Source organism: Pteropus alecto, unplaced genomic scaffold (genome assembly GCF_000325575.1).
Source record: "Pteropus alecto unplaced genomic scaffold, ASM32557v1 scaffold106, whole genome shotgun sequence".
In the NCBI taxonomy this organism is placed as follows: Eukaryota; Metazoa; Chordata; class Mammalia; order Chiroptera; family Pteropodidae; genus Pteropus; species Pteropus alecto.
In genome coordinates this window covers 1,198,495-1,223,279 of record NW_006442103.1, presented here as the reverse complement: position 1 = coordinate 1,223,279, position 24,785 = coordinate 1,198,495, and the positions used below count along the sequence as shown (strand labels likewise).

Sequence of the window (24,785 nt, the reverse complement as noted above, 5' to 3'; positions counted from 1 at the left end):
AGCAATACAATAGAGTGGTCACAACCATGGGCTCTAAAGTCATACATCCTTGGCTTAAGTCCTCACAGGCTTGGTGACCCTGAGCAAGTTCATTTTCTCTAAGCCTCCCTAAATTTCCCCATCTGTCAGTTAAGTCAGTGCCACCTGCTTCATAGTGTTGATAGTTAATTATGTGTAAAGCACTTACTATCACAGTGCTTGGCAATTAGAAATATTTATTTTGTGGCAAATATGCTTGCGACTGTGATAAGCATTATATATCTAGACAGATGTTAGTAATTTTGGTGTAGGTTTTGTCATAACCAAAATTGAAATGTAGAAAACATTTATAGTCATTAAGAAAAGGTATAAAGTTTATCTCCTTTATCTACTTATAGTTTACACCACTGGAATAATTACTTAAGATACATGTGGCTTGTAGTCATTCTTTCATTTAGTAGTTACCTATATCATTTTACTAGTGGCTTTTTTTTTAAGACGCAAACTAAAATTATTTTATTTTCCTGCTTTATTCAGATGGCCTCTTTACCTAAAAAGAACCTTCAAGCAAATAGAAGTATAGAAATGAAACACAGCTTCAGGCCAGATGGACTTTGATCAAGCAGGAGTGTCTTAACCATTAGTAACAACTCGCTGAAAACTGAATTTTTTATGGTATTCATAGAAAACTTCTGATACTTTTATTATTTTATAGAATCAGAGACTTGAAAAAATCATTGATATTTAAATTGTCTGATGATAAAAATACAGCTGTAACAATACTAGAACTTTGTTGCATTTTCAGAATTCTGAGAACCAAAGTGCTTGCTTTGTAAAAGGTCAAAATTCTATTTCTTACTAATATAAAGAGCTGTTTTTATAGACATGACATGAGGCATGGAGAGATTAATTTAACACAAGAATAGATTGTTATATAGGTTTTATTTTATACATATCAAGAAAAGTGCCATTTAATGCCAAATGAAGCCTGGAAGCTTGAAAAACCCAGTTAAGAGATCAGGTAGCCATAGTTCATAGCATGGGGAATCATGTTCTTGCAAATTTCCTTACCCTCAGGTGACTGAAAAGCTAGCAGAATACATGTTAGCCTTAAAACAAACTCTGAAAGTTTGCTTTAAATCAGTCTCTGGCGTAGCCTTGTTATATGTTGCCCCCTTTTTATGGAATGTGAATAAAAAGAAGGCAATGATAATTTAACATCAGCTTTATGTAGATTCCAATTAAATTTTCACTTTCTCAACCCTGAAACTTTTTTGCTTAGCTATAATTAAAGCCTTTGGAAGTAGAGTTGATTACAAAGTATTTCTATTCTGTTATTGTTTTATAGCTGATTTTTTAGATTAGATGGGTGTGTCACCCCAACCAACCCCGAAAAAGGAAAATGTGTGTAGCACAGTTACTCTGTACTCCTGCTCCTCAGAGGCTGGCAGGTCAGCTTCCTAAGGAGGGTAATAGACTCTAGATCTTTGGTCACTTTTTGTTTTCACAACAAATGGCTAACATCTGAGTCTTAAAGCTGCTATCTTCTTTAACCTCTGAACTACCTTTTTTATATTTTCTGGAGGTTAAAGGCAGTTATGCAACAGAACACTGTAGTTAATACTTGCTCATAAAAGCATGTGTGGAAGATTTCAGAGTGCCCAGAGAAGCCCTTGCACTACAAATATACTCATAAGAAAAGCCTAAATATGCATACCCTGATGATGTGGGGAGCACCTGATAATAAGATGTCACATAAGGAAATTAGAGGTCCATTTACCAAGTGGTTTGATAATAGAAATAATAATGCTTGCTATTCCACTAGCTAATTTGAAAGAAAACAGATGAAGTTACAAATAAAGTTTTCTCCACTTCCATGTACGGTTATGAGAAGCCATTAGAAGGAAGCTGGGACAGCACAGGCTGGGCTGGGCTTGGAGCAGTGCGTGGCCCACGTGGCAACTTGCCATGGGTCAGGAGCATGCTTTAGGTGTGGTTGTTAGAATGTGACTCTGCAGCACTCTCTGGCTGTACAGATCTGTTCAGTAATACTCTTCTTTGGCACACCTCAAAGCACTGTTGCTATTTTTGGTCTTATCACTGTATTATAAGTAATTTTACTTAACTGTGACGTAAAGAATTGGAAACCTAGATTGCAGAACTTGATTTGACTAATATCGGGCATAGATAGAGTTTTGGTCTTTTTTCCTTCTGGTGTTGGTTTGTGGACTTTGGTAAAAAAAAAATTTTTTTGATGAGTCATGTCTCATAGATGAAAGGGAAAATACCTACCTCACAAGTCTGATGAAGGGAACTTACTAATGGTTTATAAAATTCTCAAAGGTGGTTAGATCAGGTATTATTTCAAAATGTCAACTAGCTCTGTTTTGGTGATAGCAGAATACTTCTTATATTAAGGTTCTCTTAATAAAACAGCCTATGCCAAAAAAACACAAAGTTCAGTGGTTTTAAATTTTAAAGTAATAGACTGAGCACATAAACTAAGCAAGCAGTCATCCCATTTCACATATACAAGTGCAAGGACTCTTAACTGACTATATTTGTCTTTGGAAGGCCTCTAAGAATATGTGGCAGAACAAATTTCATTTTAAGATACTAGGAGCACTTTATTCTTGGTAAGCAGACTATGATAACCCCTAAACAGTATCACTAAAAAGCTGTTTATTTTAGTGAGTTACTCCGAGTTGTACACAGCTTTGTTTTTTGGAATTGCAATATTAAACTCACTTTAAATTTAGGATTTACTTTAGTAAATATCTTTCGGTTGGTCTAATGGGTGGTGCATGAAATAGGGAACTCAGACCTGAGTTTATTCTCAAACTCATTTCAAATCATATTTAGCCTGGTAGGTCTGTCACACAAAGGCATCAAAGAATCCTGATCTTTTTTAGCTTTGAAGAAAATTGTTACATAGACAGTGGAAAGACAGAAATTGCAAATATACGTAAATGTGTTCTGGTATCTTGAAATAAAGGTAATTTTAAGTTAAATTGCATAAATTCAGATTTGTGTTAATAAGAGATTAAAACCCAACAAGGAATTTCTGTTTTTGTTATTAAACATTTTGAATCAGTGCTTGGAACTATAGTTGATACTTAGTGGAGTGAAAATTTCATCTATTGGACAAATACATTATATATAGTGTTTTTTTCTGTATGCCAGGTTTTTACATATTTGTCATATAGGTTAACAGTAGGAGTACAATTTACATCACTTTTATATAGCGCTTTAGGGGTTAGTATGGTTAAATATATCCTATACAAAGCCCTATATGAAAAACTTGCTTCCAGCTTTGTAAATTTTAACCTTCCCTACCTGGTACTTGCTGTGTTCAGTCATTGAGAAAAATTAATCCTCAGGTAAATAGTGATCATGTTTAAACATAGGCCCTGTTATTTAGCAAAGTATAACATAGCCACTTTATATAGTAATGGCAGTATGAAAGTATGCATCCTTCTGATAAAGGTCTAGTACTGAGAGAAATAGACCTTTACTGAAATGCAGTGTCATCAGTTTGTTCTACAGTCAAATGAGTAATTTCTGGTCCCATAAAAGTAAACTTTTTAATTAAAAATAATTCTTCAAATAGATTGAGCTGCCAGTAATTGTTGCCCAAACGAAACAAATGGTGTTTGTGTGCTTTTTGCTGTGCCATAGGGAACCATGCAGCTAGCATACCTCCCTAAGAAAGATGAGACAGTTCCAGGAGTGGTCCAGAGGTGCTGTCTAGGTACGTGCCTGTTTACATTTTTTTTCCTACAGATACCTTGCGCTCACAGTTTTAACTCTAGCTTTTCCTTGATCTCATTTAACTTTATTCTTCAGCTGATTCCTGTCCCCCTTGACTGGTCTCTATTCTGCCCCTAGACAAGCTGAGAAGAGAAGGGCTCATGTCATTTATTTTCTCCTGCTTTTACACATTTCACTAGTGTCAGAAAAAAAGAGGTTCTTCCTCGATTCATACAGAATCAACTAGTTAGAGTTTACAGATAATAATGCCTGCAAATTTTAGTGAAGCTGAAACCCCGTGGTGCACGCTTTTCCCTTAAATGTGCCGCACTGCAGGGCTGGCAGGTGAGACCCACTCCACCAGGAGCAGCACAGGAAGCCCAGGCTGCTTCACTCCCCTCGGTCCCTCACATTTACTTAATCCTTACAGAAGGTGTCCCTCGGCTCACGTCAGCTCACTCCTTTCTGCTCTAGTGCTGTCAGCACTCATGGCATCCTAATGCCATGAAGACCCTCTTGGGGTGTCTTAAAACTGGTGGAGAGTCACTAGGTTCATTACCTGTTAGAGCAGCCTTCTCTACAAAAGATAAGTTTTAGTTTTTATATTTGCCTTATACTATATGAAAATATAATAATCATTTTGCCTTTCACTATATGAAAATGCAATAAGGACCAAATCATTTATAAGTGACTTTGGAGTTGTGAGGTTATTCCTCACTGTACTTTTCCTCCAATTTTTCCTGTATACTGTGCTTTCTATTTTATTCTGATTGGTGAACCTAATGAGTCACCAATTTTAAAAGAACATTTTTAGGAGGAATAGTATACAAAGATTTCCTAAGAGATGACCACAGAGAGGTCTTTCTAGGCATCAGAAAGACAAGTATTCCTGTGGAAGAAGAAATAGGAAAAAAGGCTTAGATGCAAAGGAGACAAGGAAATAAACCTTGGAAGGGGACATGAATAACCAAAGGGCCTGCGATTTCATGTACTTCTGATATAGTCATAATTTTCTGTATTTCCAGATAATTTGACTGTTAGTGTGTGTCTCCACTGGCTGTGCCACTTTGTCCATCAAAATGCTCACCCTAGAGATGACTCAGCACGAGAGGGAGGGGCAGATTAGAAAAATGGAGCAAAAACTAATCTAAGCCAAGGCTGTAGATGTGAAGTGCTCCAGAGAGTCGGGCTCCCAAAGAACTCCTTCCAGCAGCAATGACAACTTGGTTCTGTAGAGGACAAAATACAATTCTTTAATTTATCATCACATCTATTGAGTTCCTGCTCTAGTCCAGGCACCCTGGAGCTAGAAAAATGAATAAGCTACTGGCCAGACCCAATGGCTTGAACATTTCCACCAAATCTATAAGTGCCTGGGGGCAGGGGCCGAGTCTCAGGTTGGTTTGTCTGCTTCTCTGGTGCCAGCGTGACACTGCTCATAACACACTAATTACTTCCCACCCTGTCATGGCAGCCCCACAGGAGGTATCAGAAATATGGACAGTGGAAGAACTGCTTGAGTGCAAGCCCTCCTAATTCAAGTTTACTATTGATTACTTAATGCTCATATAATAGAAAGGAAAAGGAATTTATAAATCATAAATTTTATTCAGTCTCAGCAAAAGGATACTGTGATCATCATGTTGTCTGTGACTGTTGTTTAAATATAGATAACCTCTGATTTATCTTTATGCTTGAGTGCTTGTGTCCCCAATCTCAGGTATGTGTTAGGATAGTAAAGGAATTTTACTGTTGACCCAAGTGAACTATCATTAGGAAAGTGAATTTGAAGTATTGTACAGAAAGGAATCAAATATAAATTACTTTTAAATACTACTCGCTTCAGCTGGTGTAAATGGGTTGATATTTGTTTAATTTTTATAGAATAGGTTCTTGATAGTGTCTAATTCTTGGAAAGAATAAAAGAATGCAAGCCAAGCTTATGGTATAAAGTATTCCTATGACCAGACCTTTTTAGAATCCTCTCATAAATCATCTCTTTTTAACCTATATTTTTGTTATCGGGTTTGTAAATGGGTTTAAGAGCGAGCCACTAGGAGTCAATTTCAGCACTTTCTCCAGCTTACAGACCTGGTTTTGTGCTCTAAGACATGGGTCCCCAACCCCTGGGCCAGGTCTGGTCTGAGGCCTGTTTGGAATGGGGGGCCACACAGCAAGAGGTGAGTGACAGGCAAGTTAGTGAAGCTTCATCTGTATTTGCAGCTGCTCCCCAGTGCTAGCATCACCACCTCAGATCAGGCATTAGATTTTCATCAGAGCACCAGTCCCTGGTGCCAGAAAGGTTGGGGACCACTGCTCTAAGATCTGAGGGCTTCCCAAGCCCTTCACCCCACAGTTAACACTTACTGTTCACACTGCTCATTAGCACTTAATCCTATACTGACATTTTTTTCTCAAAATCAGAGACTTTGTCTTTATATCTCTCCCAGCCCACAGTTCTATACAATATATCCAAATAAATGAGTGGAATCAGTGGTGTATTCGAAGATAAAACCCTTCAATTTTGTATATCTATTAAAATTCAAAACTGTACACCCTTTGATCCAGCAATCTTCTAAGAATTTCACCTAGAGGAATATTTACACAATTATACAGATAAAGATGCAAGAATGCTCACTATAGCATTGTGTGTAATAGTGAAAAATTAGAAATGTTTGTGAGAACGTGAACCAAGGAAATAAAATATAGTATCCAGACAGTCAAATACTATGCAGCATTAAAAAGAATCGGTTTGCTTTATATGTACCTCTCTGGGAAGAGGCAGCATGGAGTGCATGAAAGTGAAACAGTGACAGGAAATGTGTATGTGGGTTTACGTTTATCCGTCCCTAAAGTCATAAAAAAACTCTGGAAGAAAACACTGAAATGTTAGCAATGGTTATCTGATGTGGCAAGGGTCAGCAGACTCTGAGAACGGCCGAGACAACATATCTGGGGCTCTATGGACAGCAGTTTCTAGAGTGACCACTCAGCTACCGTAGTGTGGTCGCAGCCGTGGAGGCGTGAACGCACGCGGCTGTGTCCCAAAGCTTCATGAATGCTAATGTTCCAACCTCACAGAAGGTTCACGTGTCACGGAATAGTCCTGTGTTTTCCCGACCATTTAAACATGCAGTAATCACTTTTAGTTCGTGGGCTGTACGAAAACAGACGGCCAACTAGAGTTAGCCCACAGCCATGATCTGACAGCCTCGCTGCAGAGGGGGAGGTTGGAAGAGTAAGGCGTGGAGCTTTTCTCCAAAAAGGTGCTAGGAGTATGTGTGAATTTGTAATTTTTTGTGTTCCTCTATTATTCATATAAAACCTGAAATATGAACAAAATGAGATCGTCCTCAAATCCCAGCCTTAGAACAAACATCAGCACAGCCTTGGCACTCACCTTGTCCTTTGACCTCACGGTGATCATAGAGCTTCCAAACCTTGAGCTTGCCTGCAAAACAGATTCTGTCTGTCAATGGCCTCTTGAAGACTTAGCAAAATATTTTATGTTTAAAATAAGAGGAAAGGACATTTTTGTAGTTTTCCTTCATTCCTTCGGGAGGTACTTACTTCAGGAGAAATCAATACATATTGGGCCTGAAAGAGAAAATGGTGAGAAAGGGAGACTTTTTTTTTAACCAATTTTAATTACACCCTCACACATTTCTACATTTTTTAAGAATCCTTAAAAATGTGTATACTCTTTAATACCAGAAATTCCACTTATAGGAACTGAGCCCAGAAGAACATGTATCAAAACGTTTATATGTGAATAACAGTGAAAATTAGAAGTGAACTAAGTGATGAGTAGTAATTTATGGTTAAATAAACTGTTTCATCTATAGATAATATACTAGGCAGCCAGTAAATATATAGAAAAACATTTACATGTTATTTTGGTAGGTAAAATCAAGTTGCAAAATAACAATTATGTACAACATGATCATAGTTCTTAAAAATATAGACACATAGTATAATGGTTAAGAGTGTGTTTTAGCATCAGCTCTTGGTTCAAGTCCCTGCTTTGCCATTTCCTAGCAATGTGACCTCGAACAACTTCCTTTCTGATCTTTAATTTCTTTATCTGTAAATGGGCGTAATACCAACTTTTAATAAAATATATCTAATCCATATCAAAACTATTACGTTCTTAGAAAAAAATTCTAGAAGGATGCTACACAGCAAAAGGTTAACAGGCATTATCTCTGCAGAGTGGAATCTAGGTAGATGATTTTTAATTCTCTTTGTACTGTCGGATTTTCTAAAATTTTTACAATGAACTAATTTTACAGGTTAAATAATTTAAATTTGAAAATAATAATGGCCAAGTGTTTCAGGCCCAGGAAACAGTCGTGAAACAGGAAATAGTGGGAGTTCATGAAATAGCCAAGGCCTGTTTTTTCCTGCTGTGGGCCCCTTGCCAAGCCAGTGGCAGGTGTGACCAAGGACTAATGCGACACCAGGTTCAACTGGACTTTAGCTATAGGAGCATATGCTGCAGAACTCCAAGAATTCAGGCAGCTTGGCCCCATAAAACAGCCAGGGGACTGTGTTGTGACCTCGGGACTCCGAGTTGTAGAAACTGTAGTTCTGTAGTGAATGTGATTTAATAAGATATTAGCAGGTAACCATCTTTCCCCAGTCTTGTATGAATGCTACCTTTTCTTCTGGACATGGAGACATCCATGTTTTACATTTGCCTGTCATGTCGCCAAAGGTGGTGTGTTTGCCATTATATACATAAACACGGCCATCTTCTCCCCCAATCAGCCCAGAGGTTATATCTGCTATCCTCAGGGGGGCTGCCATGATGATTTCATCTGTGAACAAAACCAGCAGAAGAAAGTGTCAACTCCTCACTGTCATCCTTCCCATTGTTCCACTGCCAGATCCTAACCCAGCGTCCCACAAATAATATGTGATTTCATCCTCACAGTCAAAGTCTTCTATTTCATCATCAACAATTGATGTGACTCTCACATTATCACCTTCAAGAAATACAACTAACTCTTGTATATCTGGTTCTGGTCTTATCTACCTCAAAATATGTCTAAAGGTCCTTGGGCCACAAGGTTGTCAACTATGAGGACAGATCCTAGGGGACCAATCTATTGGGAAAAGAGACTCAGTTCTCGACCAGAGGCACTGTTCGTTTCCTACCTATGCCATCATCATCCAGGTCGCTTAAGTGCAGAACTCCTCCAAACCGAGAGAAGCGGCGGTCTCCACTGAAGGTGCTGAGCAGTGAAGGCTGCGAGTCTGGTGTCAGTTCATACATCCTAGTGGCTCCACCTTGGTGCAAAGTCATGGTTTTATACATCATCTGAAATAAAACAGTACAGTACCTGCTGCCATCACAAGAACGATGGTAGAATGTAAAGCACTGAATTAAATCCTTGCATCATCCTTCTATACTATAAGTGACATAGATCATGCAGAATCACACGGGACAGGTGGTTTTAGTGCCAGTCAGCTCTGGTGGTTAGGAAGATAAGACTAGCTTGGGCACCAAGATCCGAACACTGGATCAGCTCAGTGATATTCGATCAAACAGGTGTTCTTCCAGTCTTGCCCCCTGCAGTACTTCTCTCCCTCTAAACATCCTTTTACATCACAACTGCCCTTTGAAATCCAAATTTTTGGCAAGTCCTTAGCAGACCCACAAGACCTTACAGAATCTGACTCCTACTTAATAGTTCCAACGTTTGCAGTCACTTCCCCCTTTTCACCCACATGTCACCACAACCCACAACCCATTTCCTACACCTGGAAACATAATGGGCCTTTCAATGTGATGTGCTGTCTGCCTGGAATGGACAGCCCTTGCTTTACACCCTCGTTCTCTGTTCACACCTTTCTGCTGGCCAGCTCCTTCCCCTGCAGAGTTTGGCTCGTTTTCCGTCCTCTGGGAAGCCTTTCCTTACCTTCCTGGTGTAGAGTAGGTGCCACTCCTATGTGTGCCATACCACACTGCCTACTGCCTGCCTAGTGCCTTGGCAAGGCAGCATTGTTTTTGTTCACCTGTGTCTCTGCATCAGGTTGTCACGTTCCGTAAGCAGTGAGATCCTGGTCGGCACAAAGTGCATAGCAGTGCATCCTGGTGCAGTACGAGGACGGATAAATGGTTTTTTGAATGAATAAATCTTGAATAACTTCAAAACAAAGCTAGTTAGAAATTTGCCTATAAACTTAATTATTTGGAACACAGCCTTGATTTCAGAAATGAGTACCTTCTCCAAAACACAATAGCATCAATGAGCTGGGGTTGGTTCTCTGCAAGGCTTACTGTGAGCCGAGTAATGTGATAGATACTCTTGCATCAGTGTCTAAATACTGTGGGTAAAACAGATGACGGATTTGACTGTGTTCTTGGACAACCTTATACCCTTTCTTATAGCTGGCTGTCAACTAGAAGCAACTGAGAGCTCAGAGAGCCACCAATAGGGAAAAAAACATAGACAAGAAAGAATACTTAAAGCTCAGCAATCTCAGGCTCTTTAATGGTAACCTGAACTAACAGCCCCCACGGGAAGAATGTTTTAATAAAGTACAATAAGTATTCAGAGTGAAAGCCCAAAGTATCAAGAAAAGTTGAAATGAGAAAATCCTTATTCCCTTCTTATGCTTCGGGGAACCTGAAGTCCTTGAGTGACAAAATACAGTAACACTTGGAGCTGTGTCTGCTACAGGGAAGAGGAGATGTGTGGTTTCTCACTCTGCCTCTGCTTCATGCAGGAGCACACGGGGGCCATGACCAGGTCTGCCTTCTAGATTCAGGCCTGATTCCACCTCTCTGCTGCTTCTACTGGACTTTGACGTTGTGTGTCTGCCACACAGACCCAAACTCTCCCTCAGGGAAGTTGCCCTAGTTACAGCTGGGGCAAGGATTGGAAAACTTGCCCGTCTAGCCACATTCTCTAATCTAGTTTCCAGGAGACGCATATCTGATACTGATTCATGAGTCTACTTCTCAAATGTCTTCAAATGTATTTTTTGCTATTATAATTAATATTGTGATAAATGTTCTTCCCACAGTTCTGAATACTTTCTGAGAACAAATTCTTAGAATTGGTCCATGTGGTATCTAAGGAAATGAATATTTTTAAGGCTCTTGCCAACTGCCAGACCTCATTCTAGAAAAGTTAGATTAATTTACATTTCACCAGCAGCATATGAGTGCCCATCTCACCCTAACCTTGCCATCACTGAGTATTTTCTTTTTCATACTGAAAGTACATTGTTCTTAATCAGCACCCTAAAATCCCCAGTAAACTGCTTGTTGTTTATAGTGGCCACAGTGAACCAAAGATTTTTTTGAGCCAGACAGGACGGTGAGAGCGGCATCTGCCTGACTGACATACACGAAGCCCAAACTGCCACTTTGGGGGGTTGCCCTGGAAGTAGACCCAATTTTTTCAAATTGAGGCTAATCTCTACAGCAGAGCCGTGATTTCCAGACTGCACATTGAAGCATTTCCGTGAGCTCAAAGGGACACTGCAGATACACTGAATTTTCGAAGGTAACAGTGACATCTCCCAGATGACACATGAACCACCTGCTGGAGGCAGGCAGCTCACAGTTTCAACATTAGATCCCGACATGCCTTTCAAAATATCCTATTTTTGCAACTGGCATTTCAGGAGTTATGGTAAAATGTAGGTACCACAAGAACATCAGTGGATTGGAAATGAGGGTAGAAGTGTCTAATTTGGTTCCAAGGTTTGAGAGATTGGCCATTGCCCAAAAGGAGTGCAGTCAGTCACACAGGGCCAGGCTTGGCTTAATGCTCTCATCACTGACTTGAAATTCTGAGTAACTTTTAAACAAAAGTCTCCACATTTTTCTGTTGTACTGGGCCTCACAAATTATGTGGATAAAATACAAGTAAAAATGAGAAAAATCTCAAGATTTGTGGATTGCATCAGTGATGATAACCTGCTTGTGATATTGTTGTAAGATATCTTGAGGAAAACTATAAAACGTAACATGGGCTTTATTCTTATGATGCATGTGAATTTACAATTATCTTTTTCTATTTTGCTACATTTTATAATAGAAAATATTAACGGAGACAGTAATTGCACTAAAACCAATAAATTTTGGGACGCTCTAATTCATAGCACTCTGGTAGAAAGAGTGGTGAAAAAAATAAAATCAATGTGTGTTGCAAGAGTTTAGAAATCACTAGACTATAAAGGAAAACAGAAAAACTATTCCAAAGCTAAGTCAGCAAGTTTTTGTTGTAACAGTGTTGTGTCCTCAAACATGTAATTACATAATTCATTTCTGCTTATTATTCAAATCTTTCCCATATTGTAAGAAACAAATATTTCTGAGCTACAGTTATCAGAACGGTATAGTATTGCCATAAAACGGATACCTATATGAATGGAACAGAATAGAGAGCCTGGAAATAACCCACCATATATGGTCAATTAATTTATGGCAAAGGAGCTGAGACTGTATATTGGGGAAACTGGACCACCATCTTACGCCATATACAAAAATTAACTCAAAATGGATTTAAGACTTAAGACCTGAAACCATAAAACTAGAAAATAGATGGTAAGCTCCTTGACATTGGTCTGATTTTTTAGATCCGACATAAAAAGCAAAGGCAACAAAAGCAAAAATAAACAAATGGGACTATATCAAACTACAAAGCTTCTGCACAGCAGAGGAAACCAACAAAACTGAAAAGTAACTTATAGAATGGGAGAAGATATTTGCAAATCGCATATCTGATAAGAGGTTAACATCTGAAATAGATAAAGAACTCATATAATTCAGTAGCAAAAGTACCCCCCAAACAATCCAATTTAAAAATGGACAGAAGATCTGAATAGACATTTTTCCAAAGAAGATATGCAGATAGATGGTCAACAGGTACATGAAAAAATGCTCAACATCACTAATCAGGGAAATGCAAATCAAAACTAAAAAGATAGCACCTCACACCTGTCAGAATGGCTATTAATCAACAAACAAGTATTGGTGAGGATGTGGAGAAAAGAGAACCCTTGTGCAGTGGTGGGAATAAATTGGTGCAGTAACTATGGAAAAAAGTATGGAAGTGTCTCAAAAAAGTTAAAAATAGAGCTACCTATGACCCAGCGATCCCACTTCTGGGTTTCATCTGAAGAAAACAAACACTAATTTGAAAAGATATGCATTCCCATGTTAATGCAGCATTATTTACAATAGCCCAGACATGAAAACAACTGTTGTGTCCATTGATGGATGAGTGGATAAACAAAATATGATATATAAAAACAGTGGAACATTATTCAGCCATAAAAACAAATGGAATCTTGCCATTTGCAACATGAATGGACCTTGAGTGCCTATGCTAAGTGAAATATACCAGAGAAAGACAAATAACCATATGATCTCATATGTGGAATCTAAAACAAAAAAACCCAGATTCATACATATAGAGAACAGATTGGTGGTTGCTATAGGTGGGGGTTGGGGGAGGATGCAATGGGTGAAGGGGGTCAAAAGGTACAAACTTTTAGTTCTAAAGTCATGGGATGTAAGGTACAGCATGGTGACGATAGTTAATAATCCTGTATTATTAACTATTTAATAATACAGTGCATATTTAAAAGTTGCTACAACAGTAAATCTTAAAAGTTTTCATCACAAGAAAAAGTTTTGTAACTGGTGATGATGTTGACTTACTGTGATGATCATTTTGCAGTATCTACAATATCAAATCATTTTGTATACCTGAAACTAATGTTATATATCAGACTTCAGTTTTGACAAATATGGAACATCTAATCAATATAACAGATTCTCTCTAATCAGAGTAATGTCTTGCCATGAACATTCAGTGAATTCTCATTTACAGATAAGGTGTCAAAACTGAATGAAAACATATTTTTGAAACAAGTTACATAATATAAAAAATATATAATTTTGACACCCCCCCAAAAAATCTTCCTGAAAATTTGATGACATGTAATAAGAGCCTTAAAAAAGATTAGACCCTCTAGTCCAACTGTTCCACCTCCAAGAATCCCTCAAAAAAACTAATTAGAAAGGCATGTTCAATAATACCTTATTCGCAAAAAAAAAAAAAATTAGAGACAATCTACACTTCCAGCAACAGGATGATGTTAATAAATATTGGCATGTGCATATGGAAAACAATAATGTTTTAGAAGAACATTTAATAACATGAAAACCCACTCAAGATATAAATTTTAAAACGAAATTATATATCTAGTATGAGCTTAAGTTTTTAAACAACGGGATAAGGGTGATTTTTCTATATATTTCCTTGTATTTTTGAATTTCTACAATAAGTGTGATTTACTTTTATAATCTTTGAGGGAGATTTTTTAAAATAAAAAATGGCATATTAACATTTGCCCTCAGAGTGGACCGATTTCTGGAGATTTATAAAATTTGCTGAGCTCCTCTGTAGCTTCAGACTGGGAGAGAAGCTTTAAAAACAGTTACTTTCATGTGTGATTTGAAGCGGATGTTATTATCTGTATTTTGCAGATGATGATATTAACATTCAGGGTGGTTAAGTAACTTCCCCAAGGTTACACAAACGAAATATGAAAACTCAGGTTTGTCTCAGGTCTGTCTGACTCCAGATCTCAACTTTCCCCCAATACAGTGTGGTCATGGAGCTGTATAACTAAAAGGAAGCAAAATTTCATGGTTCGTGACCTACCATGAGTTGGAGCGCCAACCAGCAGCACTTGTGTCTGGGTCCCATTCACCATTACATGGCCACTTGACAAGGATGTACCCAGTTTCCCCATTGCCTGTGAAATATAATCAGTTAAGTACAGCTAAGAAAACTGTATGGTGTCCACTCTCTTGGGGAGGGAGGGGCTGCCATACCTTGTCTCCAGAAATGGTAAACCAACTGTGGCAGTTTGGTGGGAAATAGCCATACACCCGTCCGAGGCTCTGTTTCTCATCACGAGTGTGGAACAAATAGCCCAGACTGGAATGAAACACACGGGGCTTAGCACTGGGGCACAAGGCCAGGAGCTGGCCAGGTACTCAGGTCCAAGGAAAGACAGCGGTACCAGTCCCACCCCTCCCCCACCATTCCCCTCCCTGCATGTTCATCCTGCGACGCTAGGCATGGGAGTGGGGGCAGGGAGGCTTTCCGAGTGGATGCTGATATCAAGGCTCTGCAGATACGACGCCCACCATTCTGCCCCTAACTGACAGCAAATACAGGGATGCCCACTGTTACAGGCTGAATTTCCCCCCCGCCGCCCCTTCCACAAAATTCGTATATTGAAGTCCCAATGTCCAGTCCCTCAGCATGTGACTGTATTTGGAGATAAGGGTCTTTAAAGGGTTAATTAAGTTAAAATGAGGTCATTAGGGTGGGCCCTGACCCAATCTGACTTGTTCTTATAAAAAGAGGGGGAGACAGCGTGGATGGGCACCGAGAGAAAAGGCCATGTGAGGACACACTGAGAAGTTGGCTGTGGCCAAAACAAGGAGAGGCCTTGGAAGAAACCAACCCTGCTAACACCTTGATCTCAGACTTTCAGCCTCCAGAACTGAGAAAATAAATTCCTGTTGCTTAAGCCGCCCACCTGTGGCCCTTCATTACTGTAGCCCTGGAAAACTAACCTGTTTACCTCATTTTTAAACCTCAAAGAATTTGCAACCTTGCCCCAGAGCCTTAGCTTTTCCTTGAAGGGTTAGAATTTCTTAGCCCCCTTTTCTGAACCCTACACTTACGGGGCTCCCACAGTAGCAGGCACCTGCCCCTGGTGCTCAGAGGTCCCTGGGCCCCAATTTCAGCGCTCACCTACTGGTGTTCTTCCAGGTTGGGCTCCCCACCAACAGCAGGGTTCTGTTGTTCACGCTGACACCGTGAAGGGAGTACCCCAGCCAGGCGAAGTCCGCCTCACCTCTCACCATCCAGTCGGCCGCCTCCACGTCCAGCTTTTCTACACAAGACAAACGGTCCCTTTTATTTCAAGTGGGAGGACTGCTGGAGTGGAAATAATGGGCTCTCTCTGTAGGCTAATGAGAAATGGATTCATTCCACTTAGTTTTTGCCAGAACCTTTCTAGGCCCCCGCCACTGTTCTTAAGACCCCAACATTAGAAATGGACCTTAAATGTCATGTGAAGTGCATATCTTGAGCTCACTTCCACAGAGTGGAGGATGCTATTTACAAAGAGCCCCTCTTGGACACTTCAGAGTGTCGCTGGGATGCCTCTGGTGTTTCTGCTTACAGTGGGAGACTAGGAGAATAAGCCCGTGGCACTCTTTGGTTCTGGACCCAGAAGTTGGGTCCTTTTTTGTACATTCCGTGAATCTACTTCTATCACTTGCCAGAACATTGCAAGAATAAGAGACTGTCAGAAAATTTAGGTGAAAGCATATGGAATGAGGGAAAAAGGACCTATATGCGAGAAGTCCCACAGACTAGAGCAAGGAAGGCCCTTGCCTTCCCCCAACAAGTATTACCTTTGTTGCTGTGGCCAGGGTCAGAATAAAATGCAGCCACGATCCCCTTCTGTTTCCCTCCGCCTGGTGCGAAAGGGGAGCCAATGACCAGATCGGGCTCCCTGTCTCCATTCAGGTCCGCAGCCACGAGCGCCCAGCCCAGGTTACAGTATGTGTCCTTGGGAGGAAACCAGGAGACCACTTTTGACTCTGTCCTGGAGGCACTTAGGATGGGGCGTGCTAATGTCTGCACCTTGCTAAGGTGGTCAACATACCTGGCAAGAAATGGTGATGTTGGGGGAAGGAGACATGCTTCCTCTCTTGGAACCGAAGTAGACGTACACTGCACCCTAGGCAAGGACAAACCCAGGGTGGCCATAAGGCTGAGTGCAACCCAGGACCCTTAAAAATAGCAAGAGCAAGAGGACTAACGACGAAATGAGTCACCATCAGAGCTCCCCACGAGCAGGAGCTTGGTGACGGACACAAGCCTGCCCTGTACGTTGGGGCTGCACTGCAGTGGTTGTTTTGTGTGTTTGTGTCTCTTGCATCAGACTATTAGAGTTCCAAAGCAAAAACCGTTGGTTTACCTTCACCTCCCCAGTGTCTGGCTTGGGATCTGCCCCACATAATTGCTCAGTTTTTGCAGGTGACTTCACTTCCCGTGTTCAAGGCCCAGCTCGGTTTCTGGCTCAGCCCATTGTTCCTCTGGACATGAACACACCATGTAGCTACCATTTGTGGCACCATTCGTTGGCCTTGGGACACACACTGTGTTATGGACCAGTTCCTGTCTTTGACTTGCCTATCTCCACCCCCACTCATTCTGCAAGCATTTATTTTCCATCCCCAGCCAAGTCCTTGGAAGGCAATGATAAAAAAGACCAACCTCTGTCCTCCCACAAAGCTGGCAAACAGGCAGATGACACCACAACCTAGAAGGGGCGACGACACGTACAAGCTCACAATGCTATGTTAGGACCACAAAGTGCCCTAACCCAGGGATTACACAACATCCCCTGCAGGGACTGACATGTCACTCCGGCTGGGTCTAATGACAAATGGTTCAAGTGTTGAGAAACAGTGAGGAGGGAGGGGCAGAGGTGAGCCCGCAGCAGGTAACGTGGGGCCTCTGACCTCCTGTCACTCCTGTGCCAGCTGCTTCTACCTGGCTCTGGTACAAGCACATGTGGGAAGAGCTCGTGGGCTGGGACCCAGGATCTCTGCTCTCAGTAGGAAAAAGGAAACAGATAGGTTTGTGCCTAATAAGAAAGATCCAGGAAAGTCACCTTTACTGGGGTGACAGAATGTGATGCATTGGCTGGAATTTTTGTCACCTTTGCTGTAATTCAGTATCATGGGAGGAAAGCTTTGGCGGCGAGCACTTGCTGGAAATGGGAAACCATTAGGCAGACTGAGGCTAGGGAGGCAGGAATGGGTACTGCCAGGCAACTAGGGTCACATTAAGGACCCGAATGGGGAGCCCGAGGCCACCTACGCCCAAAGTCCCTGCCCGGGCACATCTGGTTGTCTGCTCTCCCCAGAGGCTCTGTCCAGCACCAGCGCCCTCAGCAGGTCCTCCCTCCCACCCTCCCACCCCCGCACCCAGCAGCACCCTTACCTTATAGGTGAGCTGCTTCGAGCCCACCGAGGGAGCTCCCACAGCCAAGTCTGGCACGCCGTCCTTGTTGAAGTCCAGCACGGCCACGGCCGAGCCAAAGCGGCCTGAGGGCTGAAAAGGCACAGGTTGTTTTCCCCGGGCTAAGCCACAGCTTCAGAGAGCACTGCTGACACCCTGGCAGCAGACAGCCCCCCGGCCATCGTCACCCGAGGGCTGAGAAACAAAAGTGCAGCGACCTATGACACGTCCGCAGCGCCAGCTGGGTAGCTCTGGCCTGGCGAGACATTTGGCTTGTCCGACTGCCTTGAAGGGAAGACAGGGTGCCGGAAAGGAAAGGGTCGGTACGTTTTAGGTTTTTAGAAAATGGCCCGGCATGCGCTAAGCCCCCCATTAAGACCGAACTGCTCCTGGAAAGTATCCAATATAATAATCCATAACAGCAGCAAACAGGAGGATGTTTTAGTACCACACTGTCCAATGTGGTGGCCACTAGCTAAATGTGGCCATTATATTTAAACTTAATTAACATTGAACAAATTAAAAGTTCAGCTCTTCGGCTGCACTGGCCACATTGCAAATACTCCAAAGCCAGTGCGCATACTGGCTCCCACACTGGGTGGCAGAGCTACAGAACATTCCCATCGCTCCTGAAAGTACTGTTGGGTAACACTGCTGGAGACACCGCTCTAAGCACAGTATAGGGACTAAGATAGGTACTTTTATTGCCCCCACTTTTACGGTTTTATTGCCATCACTTTTACTGATGGAAAACTGAGTTCATTCAAGGACAATTTTCTTCCAAGATGAATTCTCTAGATCTTCCCCTACGGTCTAGAATCAGCCTAGACTCATAGGCTGTGCTATTCTTTCAGAACTTACATAACAAGGCAGAGTCTGCCACGTGACACACACACACCCCCCATGTGTATTACATATTACATAATCTCTCTCCGCCCATCTGCAATGGCTATTAGGAACAGGCCCCTTTCTGCAAGGCAGGAACTGGATAAACAAGAAGGGGCTGCTCGGGACACAAAGCACCTTGGGGCAGGGTGGGGACCAACAAGCAGGGACCCTCCCAACAGAGGACGGCTTCATTTCACCACCACCAGTGCACCCTCAAGCGCTGCTGCGGGTTAACCAGTCATTCCTAGAGAAACAGTTTTAAAGCAGATAAGCGCTTGGGACAGTCATCCTGATCCTCCATTTTATAGACAAGGACACAGGAAGGTTAACTGCAGACCAGGGCTAGAGTGCAGGACTCCAGAGGGTCCCTCACCCATGCTTTAATCTGCTGAGTTCACAAAGGTCACTGGGGAAGAGGGCATGGAGCCACCTCCTTCCTTGCCCCATGTGTCTTTGGGAGAGTTTATCCCCGGAAGCAGCTGCCTCTTATTTCCTGTCTGTAGGAGCCCAAAGGATCACACTTCACACAACAATCCGACAAGGGAATGGCTTTGTGAAGAACAGAGATGGCTATATTTATTGTGGAACTTTCTCATAGGCATCACAAGGTTCCAGAGAATGCCATCCCTCTGGACTGTGTGACCTCACCCGCCAGTCAATTTATTCACATCTCTTGGATTAGGGGCTCCTTCCATGAGAGAGTAAACTAAATCAAAACCATTGTACTTGTCATTTTTTAAAGTATGTTCAGGCATGCCATCTTATTTTGTCTTCACGGAATTAACACCACAGTGAAAGGTTTAATGGCCTGTCTGGCACAAGAACCACGCTCAGACCCAAATTCAGGGTTCCTTCCCCTGATGCTCGACGTTCAAAGCACACAGTGCCCCAAAAGCCCACACTCGCCTGTGACTCGCAGTGGAGCTGGCTCTGCCCCTGCTACTGCTCCGTAAGGCGAATGCCAGCGACAGCCCAGAGGAAACCCCTCTAGGACCCTAGTGTGGACTCCACATGGGACATTTGTACAATCATTGTGCAGTTTTCCCGGTGATGAATAACCACTTAAAACAGAGCAATGAAATCTGCACGAAGTCTGGAGTTAATAGTAATGTACTGACGTCAATCTCTTAATTTTGACAAGTATATCACAATTATGTTAAACGTGAACAGGGGAAAGTAAGTAAAGAGGGTATGGGAACTCTGTACTGTCTTTTCAACTTTTCCGTGAATCTAAAATTCTTACAAAACATTGATACATATATTTTAAAAAGTAGGTTTTATCAAAAAATCACATCCTGATCGGCTTCTGAAAGCAGTTCTAAATAGTATGTGTTTTCGGATGGTGTTAGACTAAAAGCTAATGATAGAATGAGATAAATGAATATGCTTTCAATGAAAAGTGCTACACAGTGTAGGCCCCCGGCTGTTACTTTCATCGTTCTTGTTGTTGGTTATTCATCCTGGAGAATTTGCCGCAAAATGAGAGCACTGGCTTACTGAGTAAAACATGAGGTGATGAGCACCTTACCTGGAAGCCCTCGAGGACCCCGTGGGCCTCCTTGTCTAGGTCCAGGTCGATGGGGGGCAAGCCCAGTTCGTTCCCGTAGATGAGGTACACACGCCCCACGTGGATGTGGCCAGGGCGGCTGTAGCCTGGGGCACCCACCACCAGGTCACCATGCCCATCCTGGTTGAGGTCAGCCGAGGTCATTGCCCTATAGGGACAAAGAGAGAACCCACTGCAGTGTCTGCTGAGAACTATGGGTAAGACTGTCTACTTGCTTCTCTTTCTGGAATCTAGCACTTTAACTTCCTCTCACTGATTTTCCATCCTTCCACGGAATATTTACTCTGAAGTGATACTGTGTGTGTGATTCACAGTCTTGTTCTATAATAATATACACATATACATAGACTGTAGGGGAGGAGAAAAAATTATCCTTTTACCCTTCTAGGTTCTTAGCTGAGAACCCTAATAATAATAATAATAATAATGATAATGATAATAATAAAAACTGGACAAATCAAGTCCTCTGAGCATCTCTGGACTATGTACCCTGAGCAGATGGAAAGCATCCTCTCAGAGCATCACATCCTACATGTAAAACCCAGAGCAGAAAAGCACAATGGCAGGCTCCTCCTCTAAAACCATCCAGCCAGTAGCACAGTCTGCTTTTTGATCAGCTCAGCTCATTTCAGTGTGTCACCTGACCAAAGATCAGCTGTGTTAAGTATACCTTTTCATTTCTACCACAGCTGCAGAGGGTGCTTTGTACTGGGAAAAAAATTCAATGGCCAACATATGTAGTGGATGTTTGTAAACAAGATTTCATGACCTACCAGACACAGAGATGGACAAACTGAGTCAAAGGTTCAAATGCCTCTGGTGGCCTGGAAAGACCAAAAGTCCTTTACTTATTCTAGCTCTTATTGGCCACATGAAGAACACAGGGCAGAACAAGGGAACAAGAGAAGGGTGGATTTTAAAAGGTGTGATGCCTGGTGAAGGGGCCAGCCACCCATGCCTTGGAGATGCTGCTGGTCTCTGCATTCCTGAGGCAGGACACTGGCCAGTGATGCCCTACAAGGACCTCTACCTGGCTGCCCCACACCCCACAACATAACTGTCAGCCCAGCAGGGAGCCTTTTTAAAAATATTTCAGGAAGGCAGCCAAGAAGAGCCACTGTCCACAAGTGAATGGCCAGAAAGACAGCATTCACCTCCCACTCCCTGTGCCAGAGCTGACATATGAGTGACCCAAAGAGGAAGGGCTGTCAGTAATTGTCCCGAGGGAAATGCAATGTCATTTCACTATAAGAAGTGTAGTTTAAAAAAGAGGTTTCACCAAAACCTCCAGAAAATAGTTACTTTTCCATCTTTGGGCTCAGTGTAGGTTGATTTTTAAATTCAGAGGATTCTCTAACATCCTCTATAAAGTCACCATAGTGTACTAGGCTCTTGCCATATGAAGCTACAATATTCCAATCAACATATAACTATCTTCTTTTATTCTTCTCATGCTATTCGATTTCCCCAAAATTTGTAACAATACAGCTCAAGAACACTGAAGCTTGACAAATATTCTATAAGTTAATATGTCATTGTTGTGATTATTTAGTAAAGTGAAAGCTCCTGTTTTAAACACATTTTGACAAATTTTTAAGGATAGGGTTTTATCTTTACAATGATCACTAAGTTAATGTCTTTGTTGATGGTGAATTCATTGGAAAATAAGGTGCTAACAGGTGCCATTTGATACATTTGTTGAATGACAGAATGAAATTAACACTGATGATAATGTGCAAGAATTGGATGAACTCATTCCTACCAGCCAAGCCTCGCATAGGGAAGTGACAAGAAGTAAGATGCTAAAGGGCTGGATACGTGCTTCAGTGGCCGCTGAGAGCTGCCTGTAAATATCATCCGGATATTCCTTTCCAAAGCCTGGTACATAAAGGACAGGGAATCCTAAAACAGAAGAATGACAGGTAAAGACACACAGCATCATCGACAAAGCTACTGTGTCCTGTCAAAGCACCGGACTTTTGTAAAAGAAATGAGTTTTTCAAATGCTAGAAAATAAAACGTGGAGTCCTATCAACAGGTAAGATCACTTAGGAGAGTGACATCGCTCCCCCCCAACATGTGCTGAGCTATAGTAGTTACAGCCCTGAAGTCGGGGCCAGCACGGAAAGAGCTAGCTGGACCTTAACCCCAACCAAAGAAGTCAAGATGGCCTGTACCAATTTGCAGAATGTAACTGAACAAAATCACTTTTATGGACTAAATTTTTTTAAAAAACAAGTTCATGTAATCTAGAATGTAATTTGTGTGTGTGTGTGTGTGTGTGTGTGTGTGTGTGTGTGTGTGTGTGTGTACATCTTCTTTTTTTCCTCCAGTCAAAGGAACTGTAACAGCAGGAGGCCGAAAACCTTCCAATCCACACCCAAATTAAGATGCTTCGAGTCCCAAGAAGCCTGGCAGGCGTGAGAGGCAGGTGACTGTATGAGAGGGACCTGGGGGAGAGCAAGCCCCTGAGCTTGGGATGCTGAATCATTCTCAACACAGTTACTGCAAGGATGCAGACTGGAGTGGCCCTGAACAGCCCAGTTGGGTACTAGATCCATCGGAGCTCAGGGGACACAACTTTCAGTCCACCCAAAGGTGACCAAACAAGAGCAGTGTCAGCTCAGAGCCATGGGGCAGCCAGCAGCGAGGCGTGAAGGGCCCTGCAGGAAGCGGCTGCGCCTGTTCCTCCCCTCCAACCCCTCCAGCAGGCTACCCCCAGGCTGCTGACCCTGATGCTGAGCCCTGGCTCTCAGTCACCCCGGAAGCAATGAATAGGCTCCTGTGTGCCAGGCCCCGTGACGGGCCTTGGGAATATAAAGTTCTTCTCATCCACGATGTTTTCTTTTGCAAGAGACAGATACAAATAGTTGCAAAACAAAATGGCACGTGCTTTGACAGAGGTTCCCAGATCTAGGCTGGGCTACATAATGTGCAGAGCCCATCGCAAAATGCAATACGAAGCCCCTTACTCAAGTCTGAAGATTGTTAAGGCAGTGACAGCTGAGCACATAGCCAAGGGTGGGGCCCTGCTGAGCATGGCTGCAGAGCTTCTGTGTGTCTGCACAGGCAGCACACTCACAACGCAGGTCCTGCCCAGGCCCTCGCTCAGCTCCAGGAGACGCCACTCACGGTGCCATCTAAACACTCCCCCGACATTAGGAGCCCCCGACAATCCCATGCCTACTTACCTTCCCAACCCTCTCCTGGCACCTTGTGTCCCTTGTCTTGTGTTCCAGGCAAACCAGACTACTCAGATTTCCAAAATCCTGAAACTTTCCCAACCCACTGCCAGAAATACACACTCACTGATGAAATTCTACCTACTATTCAAGGCTTAACTCAAATGCCACCTTCTCCGTGAAGCCTTCTCTGGTAGCAGGGATTTAATTGTCATCATAGAGGCTAAGTATTCCCCCACTCCACCATGATATTCATTGCATTCTATTCATGTCTGGTTTATTTTTGTATGCATCGCTCCTGTTAGCTTGACATTTTCTAGAGATCAGAGTCTATCTGCCTTTCATCTCATTTCCCCCCAGCAGAGTATCTGACACTTAAAGACGAGCTCATGGATGAACTGCATATGCCATGGCATCCTTCAGCTGGGGCTCTGCACAGGGTGCATTCGATGTTGCTGGCATGCTTTGCACTAAGGACAAAGCCAGACTGGCCTGGGAGCCCGGGGCCGCCTTGGGCACCACCAGACTTGCCAAAGGCCACTGAAGTCCAGACTCGCATCTCAGGATGTGTCTGGAACAGACCAGATTTGGAGGTTGAGGATCTGTGCCGGCCTGGCACATGCCCAGGTGACTTCCGATGAATGATTAAATAGCCATTGACGCCACACAAGATATCACAGGAAGCGTGGTCCTTTCTCTCCATGAAAAGCAGAAAATTCTTACCGATGTCCAGGAATCCACACTGAAGACCACGCCTCTTTTGGTATAATTTATATTCTTTTCAGTATTTTTAGTTAGAGATGCAGTCAGATTTCTATGAAAATAATTTTTCTGTGCTTGTGAGCTGTTAAAAAGAGAGAGGAACAAAATGGTTAGGACTGAGAAAACAACAAACCCAAATCACCAAGTTAATAATATAGTCAAGTTAATCACAGGTTAAAAATCCATAAAGTTTCAACATTTGAAAGTTGAAGGAACAGCAACACAAAAAAAGTTTTAGAAAAATCTTCATAGGAGATCCAAAAACCCTTTTAGTAAACACATTTCCAAGGTTTAAAAGCTTGTTCTTATAAAAAATACTTCCTATAGCCTGAAAGTTCTAAAGTGTAAAAGGTTTGAATTCCTTCCAAGTTCCTAAAAAAAGCAAAGATACTTTAATATTCCACACACACACTGTCAAGAAATAGGTCTATGGCTGTTTGAGAAGCTGGTACACAGGCATACTGCTTTATCTTTAAAGACATGCCAGAATTAATTATACGATAAAATACATTTTCAAATGCATACATTTAAACCAACCTACACAAGCCAGATGCCTAGAGAAGCCAGACA

At 42.2% G+C, this 24,785-nt stretch overlaps 2 protein-coding genes across 4 annotated transcripts in view; one reads left to right on the top strand and one right to left on the bottom strand.

The window, feature by feature from the left end:
- MRS2 (MRS2, magnesium transporter) overlaps positions 1-7,860 on the top strand; it is a 32,321-nt gene extending 24,461 nt beyond the window's left edge. The window contains exons 11-12 of one of the 2 annotated variants that reach the window (XR_001517618.2): positions 517-654; positions 3,658-7,860. Coding sequence is in view for 1 of the 2 variants with exons in the window: in XM_006919536.3 (XP_006919598.2) it covers positions 517-597 (81 nt within the window). In the remaining variant the exon portion in view is untranslated. Of the gene's footprint in view, positions 1-516; positions 3,075-3,657 lie in introns of those variants that run through there. The other variant, XM_006919536.3, reaches the window with a different exon arrangement.
- Positions 3,657-24,785, bottom strand: part of GPLD1 (glycosylphosphatidylinositol specific phospholipase D1) — a 46,818-nt gene continuing 25,689 nt past the window's right edge. Inside the window, exons 12-26 of one of the 2 annotated variants that reach the window (XM_006919535.2) lie at positions 24,177-24,297; positions 22,034-22,173; positions 20,233-20,419; positions 17,799-17,909; positions 16,453-16,527; positions 16,199-16,355; positions 15,531-15,672; positions 14,597-14,702; positions 14,420-14,517; positions 11,226-11,235; positions 8,890-9,052; positions 8,389-8,549; positions 7,300-7,326; positions 7,130-7,180; positions 3,657-4,958 (exon numbers count right to left, since the gene is read on the bottom strand). In XM_006919535.2, the coding sequence (XP_006919597.1) occupies positions 4,872-4,958; positions 7,130-7,180; positions 7,300-7,326; positions 8,389-8,549; positions 8,890-9,052; positions 11,226-11,235; positions 14,420-14,517; positions 14,597-14,702; positions 15,531-15,672; positions 16,199-16,355; positions 16,453-16,527; positions 17,799-17,909; positions 20,233-20,419; positions 22,034-22,173; positions 24,177-24,297 (1,636 nt within the window). In that variant the 3' untranslated portion in view covers positions 3,657-4,871. The remainder of the gene's footprint in view (positions 4,959-7,129; positions 7,181-7,299; positions 7,327-8,388; positions 8,550-8,889; positions 9,053-11,225; positions 11,236-14,419; positions 14,518-14,596; positions 14,703-15,530; positions 15,673-16,198; positions 16,356-16,452; positions 16,528-17,798; positions 17,910-20,232; positions 20,420-22,033; positions 22,174-24,176; positions 24,298-24,785) is intronic. The other variant, XR_439286.2, reaches the window with a different exon arrangement.